The sequence below is a fragment of the Hemicordylus capensis genome, chromosome 2 (genome assembly GCF_027244095.1).
Source record: "Hemicordylus capensis ecotype Gifberg chromosome 2, rHemCap1.1.pri, whole genome shotgun sequence".
In the NCBI taxonomy this organism is placed as follows: domain Eukaryota; kingdom Metazoa; phylum Chordata; class Lepidosauria; order Squamata; family Cordylidae; genus Hemicordylus; species Hemicordylus capensis.
The window spans coordinates 150,085,802-150,106,095 of record NC_069658.1 but is presented as its reverse complement, the minus strand read 5'-3'; the positions used below and the strand labels follow the sequence as shown (position 1 = coordinate 150,106,095).

At 44.6% G+C, this 20,294-nt stretch overlaps 1 protein-coding gene across 3 annotated transcripts in view; it reads left to right on the top strand.

Annotated features, from left to right (window-relative positions):
• ARL9 (ADP ribosylation factor like GTPase 9) overlaps positions 1-18,693 on the top strand; it is a 30,543-nt gene extending 11,850 nt beyond the window's left edge. For 2 of the 3 annotated variants that reach the window (XM_053290950.1, XM_053290949.1), the window contains exons 2-4: positions 4,233-4,401; positions 6,724-6,899; positions 11,653-18,693. In XM_053290950.1, the coding sequence (XP_053146925.1) occupies positions 4,233-4,401; positions 6,724-6,899; positions 11,653-11,832 (525 nt within the window). In that variant the 3' untranslated portion in view covers positions 11,833-18,693. The remainder of the gene's footprint in view (positions 1-4,232; positions 4,402-6,723; positions 6,900-11,652) is intronic. The other variant, XR_008315222.1, reaches the window with a different exon arrangement.
• Positions 18,694-20,294: the final 1,601 nt, after the last annotated feature.

Below are 20,294 nucleotides of genomic sequence, written 5' to 3'. Positions count from 1 at the left end.
CCGCCGCCCCCCACCCCGCTGCATCATCCCTCCACGCACCCACACCATGACACACCCAGTATTTGGGTTCTTGAGGGCACAAACAGCAACTGAACTCACAAGAATGTAAAAATATAAAACAGGTATATTTATGCAAATATGGATCTGCAGAAACATTTCAACATGCAAATTTAACATAACCCCATCCCACATATTTCTTTCCCCACTCCCCATTCTGTCTTGTAAACACAGTCATGCTTGGCCACCCAGCGCAGTGCAGTGACCACATTGCCTGGGACAGACTAAAGAAGATTTGGGGGCCCTCGGGAGTGTGAAGACCCTGGACATCCGCTCGGAAATTCAGGGTTAAGAGTGCTTCTGTACACAGTACATGGATCCAATCCAATTTTGTAGTTGATTTAAGGAGGTGCTGCATGTGTACACAAGCCCACACATGCACATACCTGTCACAAAGCAGCCTGTAAGATTAGGGCTTTGAGGCCACACGCTTAGGGCAACATGTCTTAGCTCCGACATGAATGAACTTCAGGCACATAAGTATGCATGTATACCATTGGGAGCTGTTGCCTTGCTTCAGAAAACGTGAAACAACTTAATAGCTACTTTCATGCAGCTGATGAGAGGGCTTTGCATGGTAAAGCTTGTGCTTTTCCTGCGTGTGCTGGTGGCATGCCACTGGGTCTTCCACTTGCATGTGTGATGCAGCAGCAGTGCAGTACTGGGAAAGGATGTTAGGACTTCTAGCAAATATTAGCCGCTGTAATGAAATATATGGCAAGGCAATTTGCTTAATAGCGGAGCATAGTCAGAAATCCTGTGATGGTGAGGTTTTAATGGTACAGTGTTGTGATGTTTTACCATTTTTACTTGTTGTTTTTATTGTTTTGTTGTAAACCGCCCAGAGACTTGCATTTTGGGAGGTATACATATATGTTAAATAAAATAAAATAAAATACAAGCATCTGGTAAGTTAGTGTAGAAGAATGATGCAGTCTAATATGTTTAAGTTTATTTAGACTGCAGTTCTCTGCACAGTCACCTGAGAGTAAGTCCTATTTAATTCAGTGGGATTTATTTCTTAGTAAACATGCCTAGGCTTGGGCTGTGAATATATGTAATAAATAGAGTGACAAATGCCACCAGTTCGTTCTCAAGTCAGGAAAATCAATATAGCTGTAGCTAACTGGAGCAGAACAAATGCTATAAACTACAAGGGAGAGAGAAATAAAAATCCCTCCACTTTGTTCTTCATTAATCAGTACATACAATAGAGGTAAATGAATGAAACAGGCTTGCTTCTCAGGTATTTTAGTACCTTTACACTTCCAGTTCTGCATATTTTTACAAATATATGCATGAACATGTGATACTTGTGCCATTTCTAGTACACGACTAGCATGTTTCCTCTTTTGTGGTTGATTTGAGGATTAGTTAACTGAAATCCATTCCGTTTTACAGACGATGGTTTTCTAGCTACTCTACCATGCCAGCTCTGGAATAATGGCCTTATTCCAGAAAAATAGCAATGTTTGTAGCAGGAAGCCAAAGATAATGTTAACCTGAACCATAGACTGGACCAGATGTTTACTTTTTCTTATTCATGTTGCTTGCTTGCTTGCTTGCTTGCTTGCTTGCTTGCTTGCTTGCTTGCTTGCTTTCTTTCTTTCTTTCTTTCTTTCTTTCTTTCTTTCTTTCTTTCTTTCTTTCTTTCTTTCTTTCTTTCCTTCCTTCCTCCAAGGAGGGGGCCTAAAAGTCAAAGAGAAGTAAGACTCTTACTGTTTTAACTTGGGTTGCCCGTGTATCATTAAAATAACCCTTGTTCTGAATTTTCCCTGTAATTCCTGCGCCGGGTCCAGAAATTCTTTGTTGTGGAGATTTCACATAACACTGATCTGTGTTGCTATGAGGGAGGGTCAGAATGCCCTGGGATTCCCTGATCCAGCTTATGTGGCAGCTGACAGGTATGCCAGGGTGGTAGATGGAGATCCCTGAAAGTGTGGTCTCATTCCTGAGCAGATTTCTTCAGGGTGCAGTTTCCTTTGTTGCATTTTCTGTTTTGTTAGAGAGTAAGGCAGTTTCTCATTATACAAGTATGGACAGGTAGGTATTTTGTTTTGTTTTTAAATTCAAAACTGTGTTATAAAATAATGCGAGGAGAGGACGAGAACTGGTCAATAGTCTTTTAGGCCTGGAAAGCAGTCCCTGATTGATTCTGCAAAAATTAATCATTGGGTTTAGAAAAAATGTGGTGTTGTTGTTGTTATTGCCAGTGGGATGGCTATGTTACTTTGTTATAGTAAAAACAAGTCTCTTTATATATTAGAATTTGCATGCTGTATCCTCCCTCAGAAAGGCTCAAGTTAGCTCATAAACTAATAACATTGCCTCTAAAAAAAAACCCCCAATGACAGTTTAAAAAAGAAAATAGAAAGCAGCAGCTAATTAAGAGAGACTGCAAAAGCCATTCTGATGGGAGCGCAAAACCCAAATTCTCACAGAAGGCGGGCTTCCTCAGGTTGTAGCACCTAGGAGGTGGAATTTCCGAACTCGCCTCTTCTCTGCTAATGTTCCATTGCTTTCTGAGAACTACTTTACTGTTTTGGCAAATCAGTGAACTTCATGGCTGAGAGGAGATTTGAACTCTTAGGTCTCTCTTGTCTTAGTCTGTCACATTAATCCAGGCCTGCTCAGTTTAGGCCCCCCAGCTATTTTGGGGCCAACTCCCATAATCCCCAGTCATAGTGGCCAATAGCCAGGGATTATGGGAGTGGTAGGCCAACATCTGCAGAAGGGCCGAAGTTGAGCAGCCCTTCTGCAGCTTATTCACTATACTATATTGACCATGAGTGTGAGTTTCAAAATAGGAAGTTAATTGGCAGGAAACTCTCTCTCCATAAATATTGCTTAGAACAGAGTTGGTCAGCTGGCAGCCTATGGCCAGATAATGTCAATGGCATAATTTTATGTTGCCTGTCAACTTTTAATCAAGGTATGGTGGTAAAAAAGTATCCACAATTCTACTTGCAGTGAAAATAAACATGTATTAACATTGTATGTGAGAGAGAATTTCCACTGTGTTAATGTTACAGTTCCCTTTGGGATTTTTTATTTACCGTTTTAAATATACATCGTGCTATGCCAGAGTGCCTGTATTCTATGGATACTCCGATCATGCTTCAGTTGTATAATGGAGCACTAGTGTTTTCTGGCCCGTTGTAATAATGGGCGCTAGTAGGGGAGAGTTTCCCCCCCCTGCCCCACTCCCTCTGGCCTCCCTCCCCCGCCCTCCCAGCTGCCCAAGACCTCCTTACCCGTAGCAGCCCGCAGCAGTCGGGCGAACTGAAAGCAGTTTTTGCGTAGAAGAGAGGAGCTCCTGAACAGAGCTCCTCTCTGTGCTTAGCCAATGCCCAAACTGCTGCTATGGACGGAAAGGACACCTATTGCGTCCTTTCCGTCCATAGCAGCAGTTTGGGCATTGGCTAAGCACAGAGAGGAGCTCTGTTCGGGAGCTCCTCTCTTCTGCGCAAAAACTGCTTTCAGTTCGCCCGACTGTTGCGGGCTGCTACGGGTAAGGTCTCGGGCAGCTGGGAGGGCGTTTGGCGGCCGCGGAGGCATTTTCCTGGGCCATTTTGGCCCTTAATCATTTGGTGGGGGGAGCGGGGAAGGAGAATTTGGGCAGCTGGGAGAGCGGGCGGCAGCCGTCTCCCCGTCGCGGTCTCTGTCTCCTCTGGCTGAGGCGGCGGCTCTGCCGCCGCCTTGGCTAATCTCCCCTGCCGCCTCTTCCCTGGCTTTTTTGGGGCGGCACCTTCTGGCCGCTCAACATGGCCGCCAGGTGCTGGCGGTCGTGTTTTCCTCGGACTGTTCTGAGCATGCGCTCCGCGCATGCTCAGAACAGCCGAGGGAGGCACGGACACACGCTTGGTGTCCGTCCACGGACGGACACCAAGCGTTTTATTAGAGAGGATGAGCACTTATGAGCAGGTCACTCCATAAGGTAAAATGCATATCCAGCCCCTGGACTGCTGTATGAAAAATGGAATGGGCCCAGAGGATACAGAAGTTGGCCATTCCAGTCTATAGATGCAATGCCTTGACTCATAAGGCATTAACAACAATTGCTTTGTTAATGCTCTAGCTCTGCCAAACAGAAACATGGTTTCATGCAGGTTTGTGTTTCTGGCATGACTTACCTTCTGTCTTCACTGGTGGTTCTTCTGCCTTCTGTGTTGTAGGATAAACCAGCCAGCAAGCAGATCTTGGTTCTGGGCTTGGATGGGGCTGGAAAAACCAGCGTGCTCCACTCGCTTGCAACTAACCAGGTGAAGCGCAGCACGGCTCCAACAGAGGGCTTCAACGCAGTGTGTATCAGCACAGAGGAAACCAAGATGGAATTCCTAGAGAGTAAGCATTGGTGCCTAACGGGAAACCTAAGGAAAACCTTTTCTCTTAAAGTTTTGCTTAAGGAGACCACAGTATTAGATATCTTCCTCCCTGACCTCCCCCCAGAAATATCAAGGTACAATGCAGCAGTCAGAGATGTGAGGTGGAATTTCCCCTGCCTCTGGAATCACCCCCACCCCCCGAATTTCCCCCTGCCTCTGTTGTCGTACTTTGCCTGGGCAGCCCTCAGGGACATATTTCTGGAAGGCAAAGTGCACTAATAAAGGCGGGAGTGGGGGGGATCAGTGAACATCCCTCCCCCTGCATGCGTGCTCTAAGGCCAGACATACAGCTCCACTATGCCACTGGATGGCTGCTCATAATGTCAGCCACTCATAGGAAGGCTGATACAAGGCTCACTATAAATATGGTAAAGGTGGAGGATTAATTTAAACACTGCTCTGGATAGAAGACCCATAAACTTCCTGTTGAATAGAGAAGATCAGAAGACAGTTTCTAACCCTTCAAATCATGGGGCAACAAGCCACTGTTTTGAAACTGAATGTATTTATGCATGCGTGGCTTTTTTTAAAAAAAGTGTAGCAGCCTTGTGACTTACCAAACTATAATTGTAGCCCACCAGCTATGTGAGCCAGTTTGCTAACGGCAACTTGTTTCTGCCGCCTGCCTGGGGCAGGGGAGTTGTCGGGCAGGACAGAGTATGAGGCTGGTAGACTGTGTTCAGTTTGGAGGGTAATGAATTGTGCAGGCCTGAGCTAGAGCCTCTGTTGATGCCCACTGCCATTGGGAATGCTGACTCAAGGTAATTGGAGAGCGTCATAACTTCAAATGCTATGGTGACTGGCATAGAATTGTGTCTGGAAGAGCAGCCAGTGAATACAAACAGAGGGTGGATCTATTCTAATAAGGAACTGAAGACAGAACAGCCCTTTGTTGAGACAGACAGTCAGTTTCCCAGGAGGTCTTGTGTCTTTTCCCGCCTTCTCTCCTTGAGCTGCTTGAACTCAATCTTTTGAAACATGACATGAGCGTTTTTCCACGCACGTCCTTGAATGTATGTACTCCCAGACACTTCATCGGATTTCAGTGGTATCTGTTTGGACAGCCAAAATCAGCATGCTCCAGAAGATTTTGGTCTTGCCCTCAGGGAACATTTTCCAAGGAAGGATTCTGGGATAAGTTCTAGAGTATGCCCCCAGCTCTTGCAGGGCTTAAACCAGGCCTGCTGGACCTAGGTATTGCCCCACAGGAACCCAGAGTGAATTCTCTTAACACTTCCAACACTTTCCTTTAGCTGAACTTCACAAGGGAAGCTGAGTAGTGGTAGGTAAGCTTTCTGCATGGAAAGTTTGTTATTACTGATCCTCTCATTGAGGAACCCCTTAAGCTTCCAAGGAACCCCTGCACTCCTAGGAAAATTTGAAAATGCTCCAGATCTTCTGCAGAGAAGAGATGTTGATGAATAATAGCAGAAGTAGATTGTCCTAATGAGCCAGGTGGCACCAAAGGAGGCATGGCTGCCTGCTTCCCAGTGGCAGCTTGGGTATGAATTTATCCGCTCTCTCCGCCCCGCCCAAGAGCCAAGCTGCCTGCAGACTAGCTGTTCATCAGGTAGAACTTTGCAGTTAATCTGACAGTTAACTGCACAGCTCTACCTGATGAACAGCCAACCTGCAGGCAGTGTGGCTTTCAGGTGGGGCAGGAGAGAGAAGAGCAACCTGAGCTGCTGCCAGGAAGTAGGGATGTGCACGGAAACAGGCGGGGGTGGCTCAAAGGGGTGCGGGGTAGGACCTCAAGGGCAGGGGAGGGTGCACTTTCCCCTCCCCCTGCCAGTGCTGGAGTTCTTTAAAATCCCTTGGGGCGGCAGCGTACCTCCCTGCCACCCCTTCCCTTCTTCGGCTGGAAGTGGCCGGAAGTACCAGAGGCCCATGTGCATGCCGGGCACACACGTGTACTTCCGACAGGCTTGTGCATGATCACAACATGTGCGCCTGGTACTTCCGGCCGAAGAGGGGAAGGGGTGGCAGGGAGGTACGCTGCCGCCCTGAGGGATTTTAAAGAACTCCAGCACTGGCAGGGGGAGGAGTAAGTGCACCCTCCCCCACCCTTAAAGTCCTACCCTCCCACATCCGCCGAACATTCAAACCAGCCAGTGTTCGAACCTGTTCGGAGGCCCGTAAAAGCCTCCGAATAGGTTTGTGCACATCCCTACCAGGAAGCAGAGGTGCCCCCTGGCTTGTTAGGTTGAGCCACTACTGAATAATAGGGGCCTTAGTTTGCAACATTACTGATTTATTGTTTACCTGTACTGTTGACTTGCAGTTGGGGGTAGCGAGTCATTACGGTACTACTGGAAGAGGTACTTGCCAAGGATCCTGCTGCTCATATATGTTGTGGATTCAGCAGATCATGCACGCTTACCTGTTGCAAAGAAGCTTCTTCATCAGTTAGTCCAGAGTAGCTCCACCTTGCCTGTGATGGTTCTAGCCAACAAGCAGGTAAGTTGGAGCTCTTGAGTAGAGTTCATAGCAGTGGTTTTTTGTAACAAGAGTGTGGTGTATCATTGTGGACAACATCTGGATCCCTTTGGGCAATTCCTGAGCTAATCTTTTGTAAGCTATGCCTCTCAGTGGCTGATAACTATGAGAGGTTCAGTCTGGTGGCTGGTAGTCCCAAGCAGGGAGGAACGTGGTAGGTCCTGCATCTAAGACCAGAATGGCACAACAGCTTCCTGACTTGCTTGCTTTGTGTAGAGTCCTAGTCAATACACAGAATGAAAAAAGCACTCAAGAGACAGCTATATGTGCGTATATAGATTCATAACTAGGTACAAAAAAAGAACAGTTGCACATAGGAATGTAATTGTGGTAGTCTGAAGTGCTTTCCCTTGTTTTGTGGATCTTGTTTAGCAAGAATCCTTTTCTCTTCCTCTCCCCCTTCCTCCACTCTTGTGTTTTTTTTCCTTGTCATGTTTACTATATTAGATCTCCGTGTGGGAGAGGCTGGAATGTCGAAAACCTTTGACAACCTTCTGTCTGAGAGGCCCTAAAATCATGTGACACTCCCTACCCCTCATACCCCCACTTTCCCGAGCAGACAGAACCCTGCAGCAGCAATTGAACTGGTTTGGCAGACCAAGCTTCTCACCTAGCAGATACCCATAATTTTTCACTGGTGGAGGGGCGGGGAGTCAGTTTCACTCATGGCATCCAGTAATAGCCACAGACAAGTCAGTCTCATTTTTCTGCTGAAGGCATCAGATTTCAAGCCCTGTAAATTATTGTTATTCTGCTCTTATTTATATTATACTAAAGTAGTATTAAATTAATTTGGGTCATACATGTTGTGAAAAAGTGGCATATACATTTTTTTTAAAGTTCCCCCGAGGAGCTCAGGGTAGCATACACAGGGCTATATCCGCTTTTTATTACCAGTCCCATGATGTATGTTAGGCTGAGAATTATTGGCCCAAAATCATCCAGTGGGCTTCATGGCTGAGCAAGGTATGAGCCCAGGTCTCCCTGGTCCAAGTCCAGCACTCTAGACACAACACATACTCACCATGGGATGCCAGTCCCATGTTTGACACACTTGCCCTATGTAAATACAATAAATACAAAGTAAATGCAGATAGACAACAGTGGGTGCAACTAGTTGATGGATCTCAAATCGGCATTAGTCTAATAAACGTTGACTTTATACGATTCAGACAGCTGTTTTGAGCATGCAGTGATCTTGTGCTGTAATGGCATTTTCTGAGATGTTTGTGAGTCAGTGTTTCAGTTGGCCCACCAAGAGTCTTTTGTTGGTTCTTGGGGGACAGACTCATCCAGGCTTTCTTTTTAGTAGGACTCTGGTTGTGATTGTCTTGCTAAACTAGACATGCCAATTGCCAACACATTTCAAAATAGCCTGAATAGAGCTGGTCTTGTGGTAGCAAGCATAACTTGTCACCTTTGCTAAGTAGGGTCCACCTTGGTTGCATATTAATGGGGGACTACATGTGTGAGCACTGTAAGATATGGAGCCACTCTTGGAAGAACATCTGCATACTACCATGCAGAAAGTTCCAAGTTCCCTCCCTGGCAGCATCTCCAAGATAGGGCTGAGAGAGATTCCTGCCTGCAACCTTGGAGAAGCCACTGCCAGTCTGTAGACAATACTGAGTAGACAATACTGAGCTCGATGGACCAGTGGTCTGATTCGGTATATGGCAGCTTCCTATGTTTCACAGTTCCTTTCTAATAATGCAAGTAGTAGAGGTTTTGGTTGGAAAATGTTCCAGTCTCTAATTAGTAGGATTGTTGCCAATGTACTAGTGGTATGTGGGTTTGCAGGATATGCACAGGTTTGAGGCTTGATGACAATTATATTTAAGTGGTGATTCATTATATAACTCAAGTGGCTTTGAAAAAGGACTAGACAAATTCATAGAAGATAGACCTAGGAACAACATCCTCCTTAGCTAAATGCAATCTCCACATACAAAGGCAGTATACCTCTGATGATCACTTACTGAGCATAAACAAGAGGGAATGACTATCATCTTTCTGCCCTACTTATGAGTTACCCAAAGGCACAGGACTGGCTGATTGCTGGAAAAACATCTGAATTAGGTGACTCCTTGATGTGTTCCAGCAAATCAATTATGTTCCTATAACCCCTCCACATGCAGCAAATTGGCATTCAGAGCTTAAAAGCAATATATAACACTGCATAAAGAGAGAGGGTAGTGAAAGGGGACATATTTGCTGAAGTCAGGGGTTCTCAAACCTGGGTCCCTAGATGTTTGACTACAACTTGCATCATCCCCAGCCACAATGGCCAGAAGCGATTGGTGACTGGTGGGGGATGATGGGAGTTGTAGGGACCCAGGTTTGAGAACCCCTGTGAACCCATAAGAACAGCCCTGCTGGATCAGGCCCATGGCCTATGTAGTCCAGCATCCTGTTTCACACAATGGCCCACAAATGAAGTGACGCCTCTGAGAAGCCCACAGGCAAGAGGTGAGGGCAAATTCCATAGATTAATTATGTGCTGTGTGAAAAATGTCCTAAATTTCTTGGCAATCAGTTTGGTGGGATGACCCCTGGTTCTCGTGTTGTGAGAGAGGGAGAGAATATTTTCTCTGTCCACTTTCTCTACTCCATGCATTATTTTATACTCCTCTATCATGGCAGGCCTGTCTCCAACCTTCCATGGCTGGGCACGGTGGTTGAGAAGGTGGTGGCCTCCCAGCTCCAGGCGGTCTTGGAGGAAACTGATTATCTAGACCTATTTCAAACTGGCTTTTGGGCATGCTATGCGTGGGGAGACTGCCTTGGTCGGCCTGATGAATGATCCCCAATTGGGAATTGACAGAAGGCGCGTGATTCTGTTGGTCCTTTTGGATCTCTCAGTGGCTTTCAGTACTATTCATAGTATCCTTCTGGAACATCTGAGTGGATTGAAGGTGGGAGTCACTGCTTTGCAGTGGTTCCACTCCTACCTCACAGGCAGATTCCCGATGGTGTCTCTTGGGGACAGTTGTTCTTCCAAATCTGAACTTTCCTATGGTGTCCCTCAGGGCTCCACATTGTGTCCGATGTTGTTTAACATCTACATGAAAGCACTGGGAGAGATCACCAGGGGATTTGGTGCAGGGTATTATCAATATGCTGATGACACCCAGATCTATTTCTCCATGTCAGCCTCATCGGGAGAAGGCATAACCTCCCTAAATGTCTGCCTGGAGGCAGTAATGGGCTGGATGAGGGATAACAAACTGAGGCTGAATCCAGATAAGATGGAGGTACTTATTGTGCGGGGTCTATGACAAGAGAAATAAAAATAAATGAAGATGGCTTTATTGCTACTGTGTTTTTGTTGATTAATCAGCTCCCCAGAAAGTGGCTGGGTAAAAATAATAAAAAGAGCCCCTAAACATTCAATTGTTTCAATACTGAAATGTTACAAAGATATTCGAAATTCAGAATTAAGGCTCAAAACGTCATAAGCCTTGCCTAGTACCTAGTAGACTACCACCCATTTTGTGGATCCAAACTGTGGGCAATTGAGCCTTTTCTGTAGCAATCCCCTTTGAAACTCATTCCCACCAGATCCCTCCAAATTTTATTTCTCTGTAAACCGCTTTGGGAACTTCTGTTGAAAAGCAGTATATAAATATTCATCGTCATCAGTATTGTTATGACCAGCAGTATCAACAAATAGATTTACTTCACTTAATATCTATTAAAAATCCAGTTATAAAGAACACAGATCTCACATACTGAATTCAGAACAAAATATCTGGGGTGTCAGCAAACCAATAAACATGACAAAGACTTTAAGTCTTTGGAAAGTCAAAAGGGAAGTGCACCTGCTCAGCTGTGAAACTCATTGGGTGACCTTAAGTCAGTCGCTTTGGCCTGTCCTCACCGAGGGTGGTAACCTGTGTCCAGAAGTACCACTTCATACTGTAGGTGGGAGTTTGCATGTTGGGCCGTTGCTCCTTACAACGAAATTCCCTTCATAAAATAAAGTAGAGAATTAACATTGTTAGGCAGAAGCTAAACTAAAGCCCTGACATTTAGTGCAGGGCTTTTCTTTTTGTTTCTTTTATTGCACAGAGGAGCATTTGAGGTTCTACCTGAAGTGATACAGCCAGACACCGGTCTCCCACCTCAGTGAGCGCTAAGCCTTTCTCTCAGCCTAATCTACCTTGCAGAATTGTTGTAAAGGCAAAATGGATAATGATGCCATTATGTGATCCTTGGAAGGCTGACAGTTGTGATGAATTGCTAAGGCTTGGAGGGATGGAGTATGGAGGTCTAGCTTATCTTCCAAGTTTTATAAGAAACCCTTTGTAAATCCTAACTGGCCAATGAAAGAACACATTCATGTCCTTAAACAAAACAGAAAAAGCTATTATTTTAAGATTGTCAAACATAAATTAAGAACAAATGTAAATCATTTTAAAAGCTTATCTCGGTTCTCAACATCTTTTAATAAAACAGGTAGGGAAAACTACTTTTAAACTAAAAAATCATAGGGACCCTTGCAAAGAATTTCAGTATTACTTTTTTTTAGGGTTGTTGTCCAATACAAGAAACCTTAGTTGATTAGTTGTATGCGGTTTGATTGACTGATTTAAGCAATCACATTTAGATGTGCATAAAACCACTAGTTCTGAAGAAGAAAACATACGGTACTTTGTATTTAGAATATAAGTTCATTAGGGAACATAATGCCTTTTCTCATTTTCTTTGACAGGATCTTGAAGGTGCATACTGTATCACAGACATTCATGAGGCTTTGGCATTATCTGAACTTGGAGATGAGAGAAAGATGTTCCTGATAGGTACACATGTGGCAGAAGATGGCTTTGAGATTTCTTCCAGCTTGAAGGATACACGGGAACTGATTGCACAGTTGGTGTCAGATGCTCTGTGATAGGCACAGGCATGGGATGCCGGTCCAATGGGACATAGAGTATTCTTGTATTACTGGCTTACAGCTGCAAATAGTGTTGTTTTAAATGTGGTGGTTATCCTTGGCTATGGAATTCCTTGAAGGTGATGCTGAAGATGCGAGGAACTTCTGGTTTAATTTTTTTTATTTTAAAATGTAATGTATTTGGAACATCGCTGTCTTCTAAACATGTAGGAGGAGATAGAGATTATTGGGCAGCTCAAATTAAGTACACAGTTGCTGTATGGGTAACTATTGTTGGCTTCAGCTGAAACTGTGTTCTGATTTACATAGATTGAGAAGCTGACCTGTGGAAGAGCAATATGAGTTTAGTATAGAGGATGATTTTGCTTAGAATGTAAGGCCTAGGCCCAAAGAACCAAGCAGCTAGTTGTGTGAAGCCAAGAAGGCTTCTTCTTTGGGCTTATATTTCTTGAACAACTTCATGGATATTTTTCCTCAGATATGTTTTCTTAATCAGAAGGAATTTTTTAATATTATTATATTATTTCACCATTCCTTCCATAGAGGTGTGCTTACTACTGCAGTAACTTTCCTATTCTTTTTTATTTATTTTATTTCCTATTTTTATTTGTTATGTATGGAACAACCACTCAGGAGATCCCTAGAGAGAGCTACAGGGCCTGGTCAGACCCCCCCCCCGCCCCCACAATGAGACTGAGAGTAAATTTAACCCCTTTTTATAAGGAGGGGGTTAAAAGTGTTTAGTCTTTCATGGTAAGGGAGATTCCATGTTCAAATAACTGTAGGATCTTCTAGTTTGGTCTAGAATATCTCTTCTATGATGTGTCCTCTTGATCTCTGTCAGAGATAATCCCCGTGGATAAGCAATGACTAAATAGGACCATCCATTGATTAAAATTCTCAGTATTTTCCCAGTGAATTCTAGATGAAGGGAAGGCAATGGTTGGCCAGATTTTTCCTGTAGCCCACATAGTCATGCAGAGCTATTAAGTATCCCTCAGGCCAAGTGTTCTGGGAACAGTAGCACTAATGTCAGTGGTTAAAAAAATTTTAATTGGAAATTTCCCCCATTTTTTCTTCTTCATTTGCATAAGAGTCTTCCTCTTAGAAACATTTCCTGTCTTCCTAAATAAGACTGTGATCTGACTTGGTGCATTATTTTCCCTATATATATCAAAAACAAACAAACCACAAAGAAGTACACCATATTAATTTTACAAACTGTATAAATATCTCAACATTTTATTGGGGGAAAATCAATAAACACACTTAATGTGGTTTGAATTTGTTTGGAATATTCCATTTAAAGTTCACGTAGAATTTATTTATATTGGGACACTTGTAAATCTCTAGACTGCATCTCAAGCGCACAAGAGATTTGAACCTGTTCTATAAAGGAGAAAATTAAGACACTGGAAAGAATTAACCTATACTGCTTTTTAGCATGCCCAAAGATAGGTTGTTAGTTACCTACTAATTTTCTGTCTTGACTACAACTTAGTGGTAAGTGGCAGGAAATTTTCCACAGAACAGATTCTGCTCACAAGCCTTTTGCCTTCTTCTCAGATCTTGAAGGAATTAAATTCTTGCTTTTGCATTCAGGCTTAAGGGAAGATTACTAATAGGGAAATGAGTTTCTGTGTCTAGACGCCTGAGAGCAGGAAGGGGCATTTTGAGAGGTTCCTTTCATATGCAAAGATAGTGGCAGATGTGCTCTCTCTTCTCCATTGAGAGCTCAGAATGATGCGAGATCGAAAGAAGAATTGCAATCTATACTTGCCCTCTTATTTTATTCTGCTTTGCATTGAATAGGGGAGGGGATGCAATTTATTTATTTACCAGCCAAAGCTTAGTGAAGATGCATCGATTATTCCAGATAGAGAGGTAAAGACTGCATCACCCAAGCCAGTTGCCTGGCTTTTGTTTCTTTGAGACGCTCTGAGGACTACACAGAGAAAGTTGGACACTTATGGGCTTGACATTATTGGGAAGCTTAATATAGAAGCCAGGACTTTTTGTGTCTTTCTCTCTAAACTATTGCTTCTTCTAAACTATTTCTTGTTATGGCTGCAATGCAATGGTTTGCTGCAGTTCTGAGTCTGGATGTTAAAGATGCAGTACTGCAGCAGTGGCAATCCTGTCCCATAAAGCCATATTTTACCTGCAAAGTTTCACAAAACCTGCCTGTCCCAAATAGAGGAGTGTGCACTCAGGTTTTTGCTTGAGGTAGGAAAGGGCCAGTTGCCTTGCTAGCTTCTGCTCTTGCTTCCAGGACAAGTGCGAGCATGGAGATCAGAACCCATCTTCAGAGGAACTGTTACCTCAGAGTTGCGTCAGGCCATCTCTGAAAATTAAATGGCCCAATTAAGAGCTCCAGCCCTGGCGACGGTTGCCTTGGTTACTCCAGGCTTGGAGCCAATTTAGTGAGACACGGTCAGGTCAAAAACCTGCTCAGTGCCTGGATAGGTGACTGCCTGAAACCCTTTATAGGCTGCTTTATGTGCCATGATGGAAGAAAGGTGGGATAGTAAATAAATAACATTAAACTTGATGCAGCAGACCCATTTCTTCCAGCATGGGCTGCCACCATACATCTGTGAAGCAGGGTGAGGAATGGGGTAGCTTTTCGGTGGAAAAGTAGGGTGTGAGGTGTGTGTCTACGGAACCCTTTGTGTTGCTTTTTGTCTGCAGCCCCTCCCCTGCTGCTTTTCTCCTAATTGGGCTCATGTCCAGTCTTGGAGGGCAACTTCTTTGGAAGGAGAGGGGTTGCAGGGATAAAAGCAATAAGCAGAGGAACAATTCAGCACTCTTGTCCTACTTCCCACTCCTCCACCTGAAATTGCTCCCCTCCCCACCCCACCCACACTCTTTACAGTTGCTAAGTAGCAATGCACGTTTGAAGACCTTGGCTTGCTGCCATCCCATGTCGTTCCACTCTTAAGACCAGTCGCTTTCCTTGCAAGCCCAAAGCAGTGTCCTCAAATACCTCAAGCAAACAAGCGGCATCAGTAGTGCAACATTTACATCTGACTTCTGCTCCCCTTAATAACGTTCTCAGGTGATGTTCATAGCAGACCAAATTGTATTGACAGTGACAGGATAAGGAAAACAACTCAAGACTGTACCTCTGATTAACACTGAAGCAAATGCTTTCTGAAGTTTTTGTAACAGAAGCGACTGTAAAAACGTTTTCTAGGAATGTTTTTTCCACTTGTGTACTAAAGTAGTTCCTTTATATAAAACCAGAATATTTTTATCCTACTTTGTTGTGTGAGACTTGTGTGAGACTGATTTACATGAACAAACTCTTACCGTGAGATATGGCCCCAGCAGTATTCCCTCTAAGGCATGTGCGAGTGTGTGCACTCATACCTTTTTTTTAATGCCCCCTCAATTAATTTAAGATACCACTCAGGTTGAATCAGGCAGGCCCCACTCTGAATGCAGGTGCACACACGTTGCCGCCCAGAACCAAACTTATTCTGCACACAGATGAAAACAATTAGAGAGAACACTGGGCCCCAAGGATGGTCAGTGACTTCCAAGTGACAAGGAGTGGTTGAGGAGGAGGAAGGAAATGTACAGAAGGGGACATGGCCCAAGAGAGGGAATTTGGTTAACAGTCAAGAAGAAGGATCTAATTGCCATGTTTGACTTGCTTTTAATTACTTTGAAAGCCTGTGCTTTCTTGGGTTAGGAGGATTCTATGAGGTTTGTGGCCAGGCACAGTGTACATTACTGCATGTACACTGGGATTTCCACTATGTCTCCTTCCAACTGCATTGGCAGTCACTACCAAAAGTCCTCAATATTCCTGGTCAAGCGTGTTGGGCTGTATTGGGAGTGAAGCAATAGTGGGGATGATCAGAATTGGATGTTGGAAGCTAAAAAGCATTGCTCCATATGCAAAGCTTCCTGAGCAACTCTTTTGATCTGTCTCTAGATTTGTAAGTTTTTATCAGTTTTGTTGGTTCATTTTCTCAAATTACAGTGAGCATATATTCAGCCCTGTATAAATAACGTAGCAAAGAATTCTTTAAAAGCAAAATGTGTTCTTGTCAGCCAGACAGGCACTGGGTCCTCTAGACCCATGTTCTTCCTTCTCACTTAAGAACTGTCTTTGTTTCTAATGTCCCCAATTTTGCTCTGAACCAGCCATTGGCTAAGGGCTCTACTCTTAACTTTCTCTCCCACCCCTTGCTGTTTCATTTACTACTACTACCATGAACATTTATATACCACTTTTCAACAAACGTTCCCAAAGTGGTTTGCATAAATATGAATAAATTAATTGGCTTCCTGTCCCCAAAGGGCTCACAGTCTAAAAAAGAAACATAAGATAGACACCAGCAATAGCCATTGTGCTTGGGATGGATAAGACCAGTTGCTCTCCCCCTGCCAAATAAAGAGGATCACCACCTTAAAAAGTTGCCTTTTTGCTCAGTTAGCGGGAGCAAACTGAGGAGAGCTCAGTTTAGGAGAGCTGGTCTCATGGTAGCAAGCATGAATTCTCCCCTTTGCTAAGCAGGATCCACCCTGGTTTGTATTTGAATGGGAAACTACATGTGTGAGCACTGTAAGATATTCCCCTTAGGGGATGGAGCCACTCTAGGAAGAGCATCTGCATGCTTGCATGCAGAAGGTTCCAAGTTCCCTCCCTGGCTTCTTCAGGATAGGGCTGAGAGAGATTCCTGCCTGCAACCTTGGAGAAGCTGCTGCCAGTCTGTGTAGACAATACTGAGCTAAATGGACCAATGGTCTGACTCAGTATATGGCAGCTTCTTATGTCCATGGAAAGTCTCATTCAGCACTTGGGGGGGGAGGGGTCCCTCAGCTGAAATGGCCTCTGTGTGTGTACATGGGAGGGCACAGGTCCGGTTGGGGCACTAGGAACTTGCTATAAATACCAGGCAGTTCACACTCCTTACAAAGAGAAGATAGAAAATAGACACACAACTAATACAATTGACACACACCCTCTTTGAGTAGTTCTCACACACTGACTTCACTTTCACAAAACTAATCTATTTATATGTGAAGAATGATTGGACTGATTGCGTACATTGAAGTTGTAAATCAAAGCACCTTCATATTTACAGAATGGCGTTTCTAAATTCTCAGCACATGGTCACCCATTCTGATGCAGATATACACCAGTTGTGCTGTGTAGTAGACCAGGGTGCTTTCCAGACTGCTCTGAGGAAGAGGTGTAGAGTCTTCTGGTTAACCCTAATGTTCTGAAGCCAGTTAAGAGTGAGCCGTGTCGGATTGAGGCTTTGGAGGGGAGAACAGACTGGGACGGGGTGTGGGGCTGAGGCTTCGAGCTGGTGCCTTGCCTAAAGCCATCTGGAAAGTCTGTGGCAGGGGTGAGCTTTAATCCGGTGGGGTGGGGGGGCCTGCCTGATCTGTAGCTCAGGCTTCTGGCCACTCTGCTAAAAAAGCAAGGAAAGGGGCCCCGCATAACCAGGCCAGCTGGACAGTGTGGCATCCGTGAAGGTCTGTGTGCTTACTAGCAGATGCAGGCTTGCCATATCGAAGCCTACATCCTAAGACAAACATTCCAAGTGCCTCTCTGGCTCAAAGCCCACACACCTACCCCCATTACCTGTTGGGGGTTGTTAATTTTACCCCCAGTAGTAACCAGCAGAGCACTAAGGAAGAGCACCCACTCCAGTTACAGAGGAGTTTGCCGTGCTTGGTTGTTGCAGCTATTTAGAGAAAACACATGGAGATTCTCGTAGAACTAAATACCAAGTATTTATTGGTGAAGTACACTTTGGATAGGAAAGACCTAATCCTACAGAACTACATAATGAATAAGTAGGAGGAGAGGGGGGGGGGATTCCCATCTGCTCTCTAAGAGGAAAGGAAGGGTGGGGGTTGTTGTTTTTGCTCTCAACAGGAAATACCTGAAGAGTCATATCAGGGGTCATAGAGTAGACACAGGTAGAAAAGTTAGGGTGACCCTTACTCACTGTCTCTACTCCCAATGCCCCTAGCGGTCATTAGGATAGTTTGTGCAAAAGGTGATGCACACTGGAACTCCATCTCCAACATTACCTACCCATAGTGGTCCACTCCTCAGTTTCCTGCTGGCTCCCTCTCTCTCTATATATATATCCAGCCATGTGTTCCTGGATATAGTAGGAAAAGGAAGCCAGACACTTCTGTATGCAAGAGCTAGCCGGGAAGGAATTTGGACCAGGCAAACAGGTGATGCCGAGGTGCTTTCCTGATAAAACCCAGGACAGAGCAGGGAGGCTTCCAGGTGGTGGCGAGCCTGCCAGCAGAGGTGAATGGCTTGGTCCAAAGAGCTGAGCAAAGGGGCGAAAAGCCAGCTGGGCTGGGGTGGGGGGTGCTCAGCTTTCTGCGCCATCACCCATGTCGGTCCTTCTGCCGATCCATCCAGCTTGCCTCACACCCATCAGAAGTCAGACCCACGGAGAAACCTCTCGTGGGTACCTCTCCCTCTACTAATCTCCACAACGCTCCTGCTTCCCCACCACACTGAGGAGGGAGATTCTGCAGCCCAGAAGTCCTGTCATCCAAATCAGCTGAAGGTGAACGCTTGCCCTGCTCTTGGGCCCCCAATCTATCTCTTTCTTAAACCCAACCTCATCTCTTTCTCTCTCTCTCTCAAGCCTCTTTCTCCTGCCCACCTGAGATCTCACACAATTAGACTTTAAGCTAAAACGCCTCATTGCAGTTGGTTTGTTTAGAAATTTTCTTTATTGCTGTTTAAGTTAGAAACGCCTCATCGTAGTTAATTGGCTTAGTAACATATCTTTACTGCTTTAACCGCACAATTCTCTTCCTGTATTCCCCTCCCTCAAATAAATTCTTTTTATTTTGAAACTATATCCTGTCTCAATCCAGTCATTTCTTGAGTCCAAACGTTTGCACAAATTAACACTGGTGGAACTGACCACCCCTTAAGAGCTCATTCCCCCACAAAGCCCAAACACTGGGGTGCTGACTGAACACCCCAGGGCAATTCAATTAACAGCTTGGAGGGGGGGAAAGGTGTTGCTGCTGGAAACAAAACAGGGTCAAGCATGACCTCCCTCCCTCTGAGGTTACTCCCCAGCCACCCCGAGTCTCATCTGTCCTTCAAAAAGTTTCTGGTCCTTGCAATTTGGCAGAAAACGTGCGGCCAAGATGTGGTGTGATCGCCAGAGTTGAGGGATTCCAGGACTCAGAGCTCTATGTATGTATGCGCACACGCACACACAGAGTCAAGGGCCAATATATGCCCATTTTCTTAGCTGGCACAGTTCAAAGGCTTTTCTTGGTGCAGAACTGAAGATGTTGGTGTGCCTGTTAAGATCAGAAGCCCAAAACAGAAGCAGCAGCTGCTGTCACAGGGAGGGATTCCTCTCCCCACAGCCACTACCAACTGGGAGACAAATGTCCCCTATGAAGGGAAAGAAATCCTCAAAGGTATACATACACAAAGGGCTCATTTCAACAAGGAGTCAAAACAAAAGCTCGTGGGCTTTACTAAGCAAGAACTGTATCATTTCCACAAACTGAGCACAGAGAGGGAATAGATGGAGGGAGAAGGGAAGAAAAGCTCCACAGAGTCAGGTTCTCAAGGGACTGACTGCTCTGTAGCTGGCCAGGAAGGCCGGCTTGGCAGGGAGTGCATCACGTCCCAGATGCTGAAAGTTTAAAGCTGAAGAGAAACACAAAACCAACTGGTAGCAACCAAGTGGTCACTTACCATGACCATCGCGAAAGTGAGTCAAAATTGCTTTATGAAATGAATAAAAATGGAAATAATCCAAATGTTTCATGCTACAGTTTTTTTTACAACAACTAGTATATATTTAGACAGTTCTTAGAAAACTATGTGACCCTGAATAGTGTGTTCAAATCCACAACTGGAAGCAAGCAGGGGGAGGAATGCAAGATGTGGTTAACATCAGCCAAGAGCAGTTCTGCAATTTGAAAGGTGCGTGGGTGCATGTTGCCCCAATTTGCACCATGCCAATTTTAAATCTTCAGCACAAAAGGAAAAACAAAAACAAAAGACTTCTCAAAATGAAGAGAGTTCAAATTCATGTGTGTGAGGGGAGAACAAAGTCTCTTTCAATGACCACTACAGAATTTGGTCCCAACAGTTTATATTTGGGAGTTTATTCACATGTGGTGTTCTGCTTGGATATATAAGAACCAGGAAGGCCTTTTTGAAATTAATCCCCTGTAAGAGGGATGGATATGTATAGGTATAAAGGTAAAGTGTGCCGTTGAGTTGATGTCAATTCCTGACGACCACAGAGCCTTGTGGTTGTCTTTGGTAGAATACAGGAGTGGTTTACCATTGCCATCTCCTGTGCAGTCTGCAATGATGCCTTTCTTTCAGTACTTTTCTATATTGCTGTTGCCCAATATAGGTGTTTCCCATAGTCTGGGAAACATACCAGCAAGGATTTGAACAGGCAACCTCTGGCTTGCTA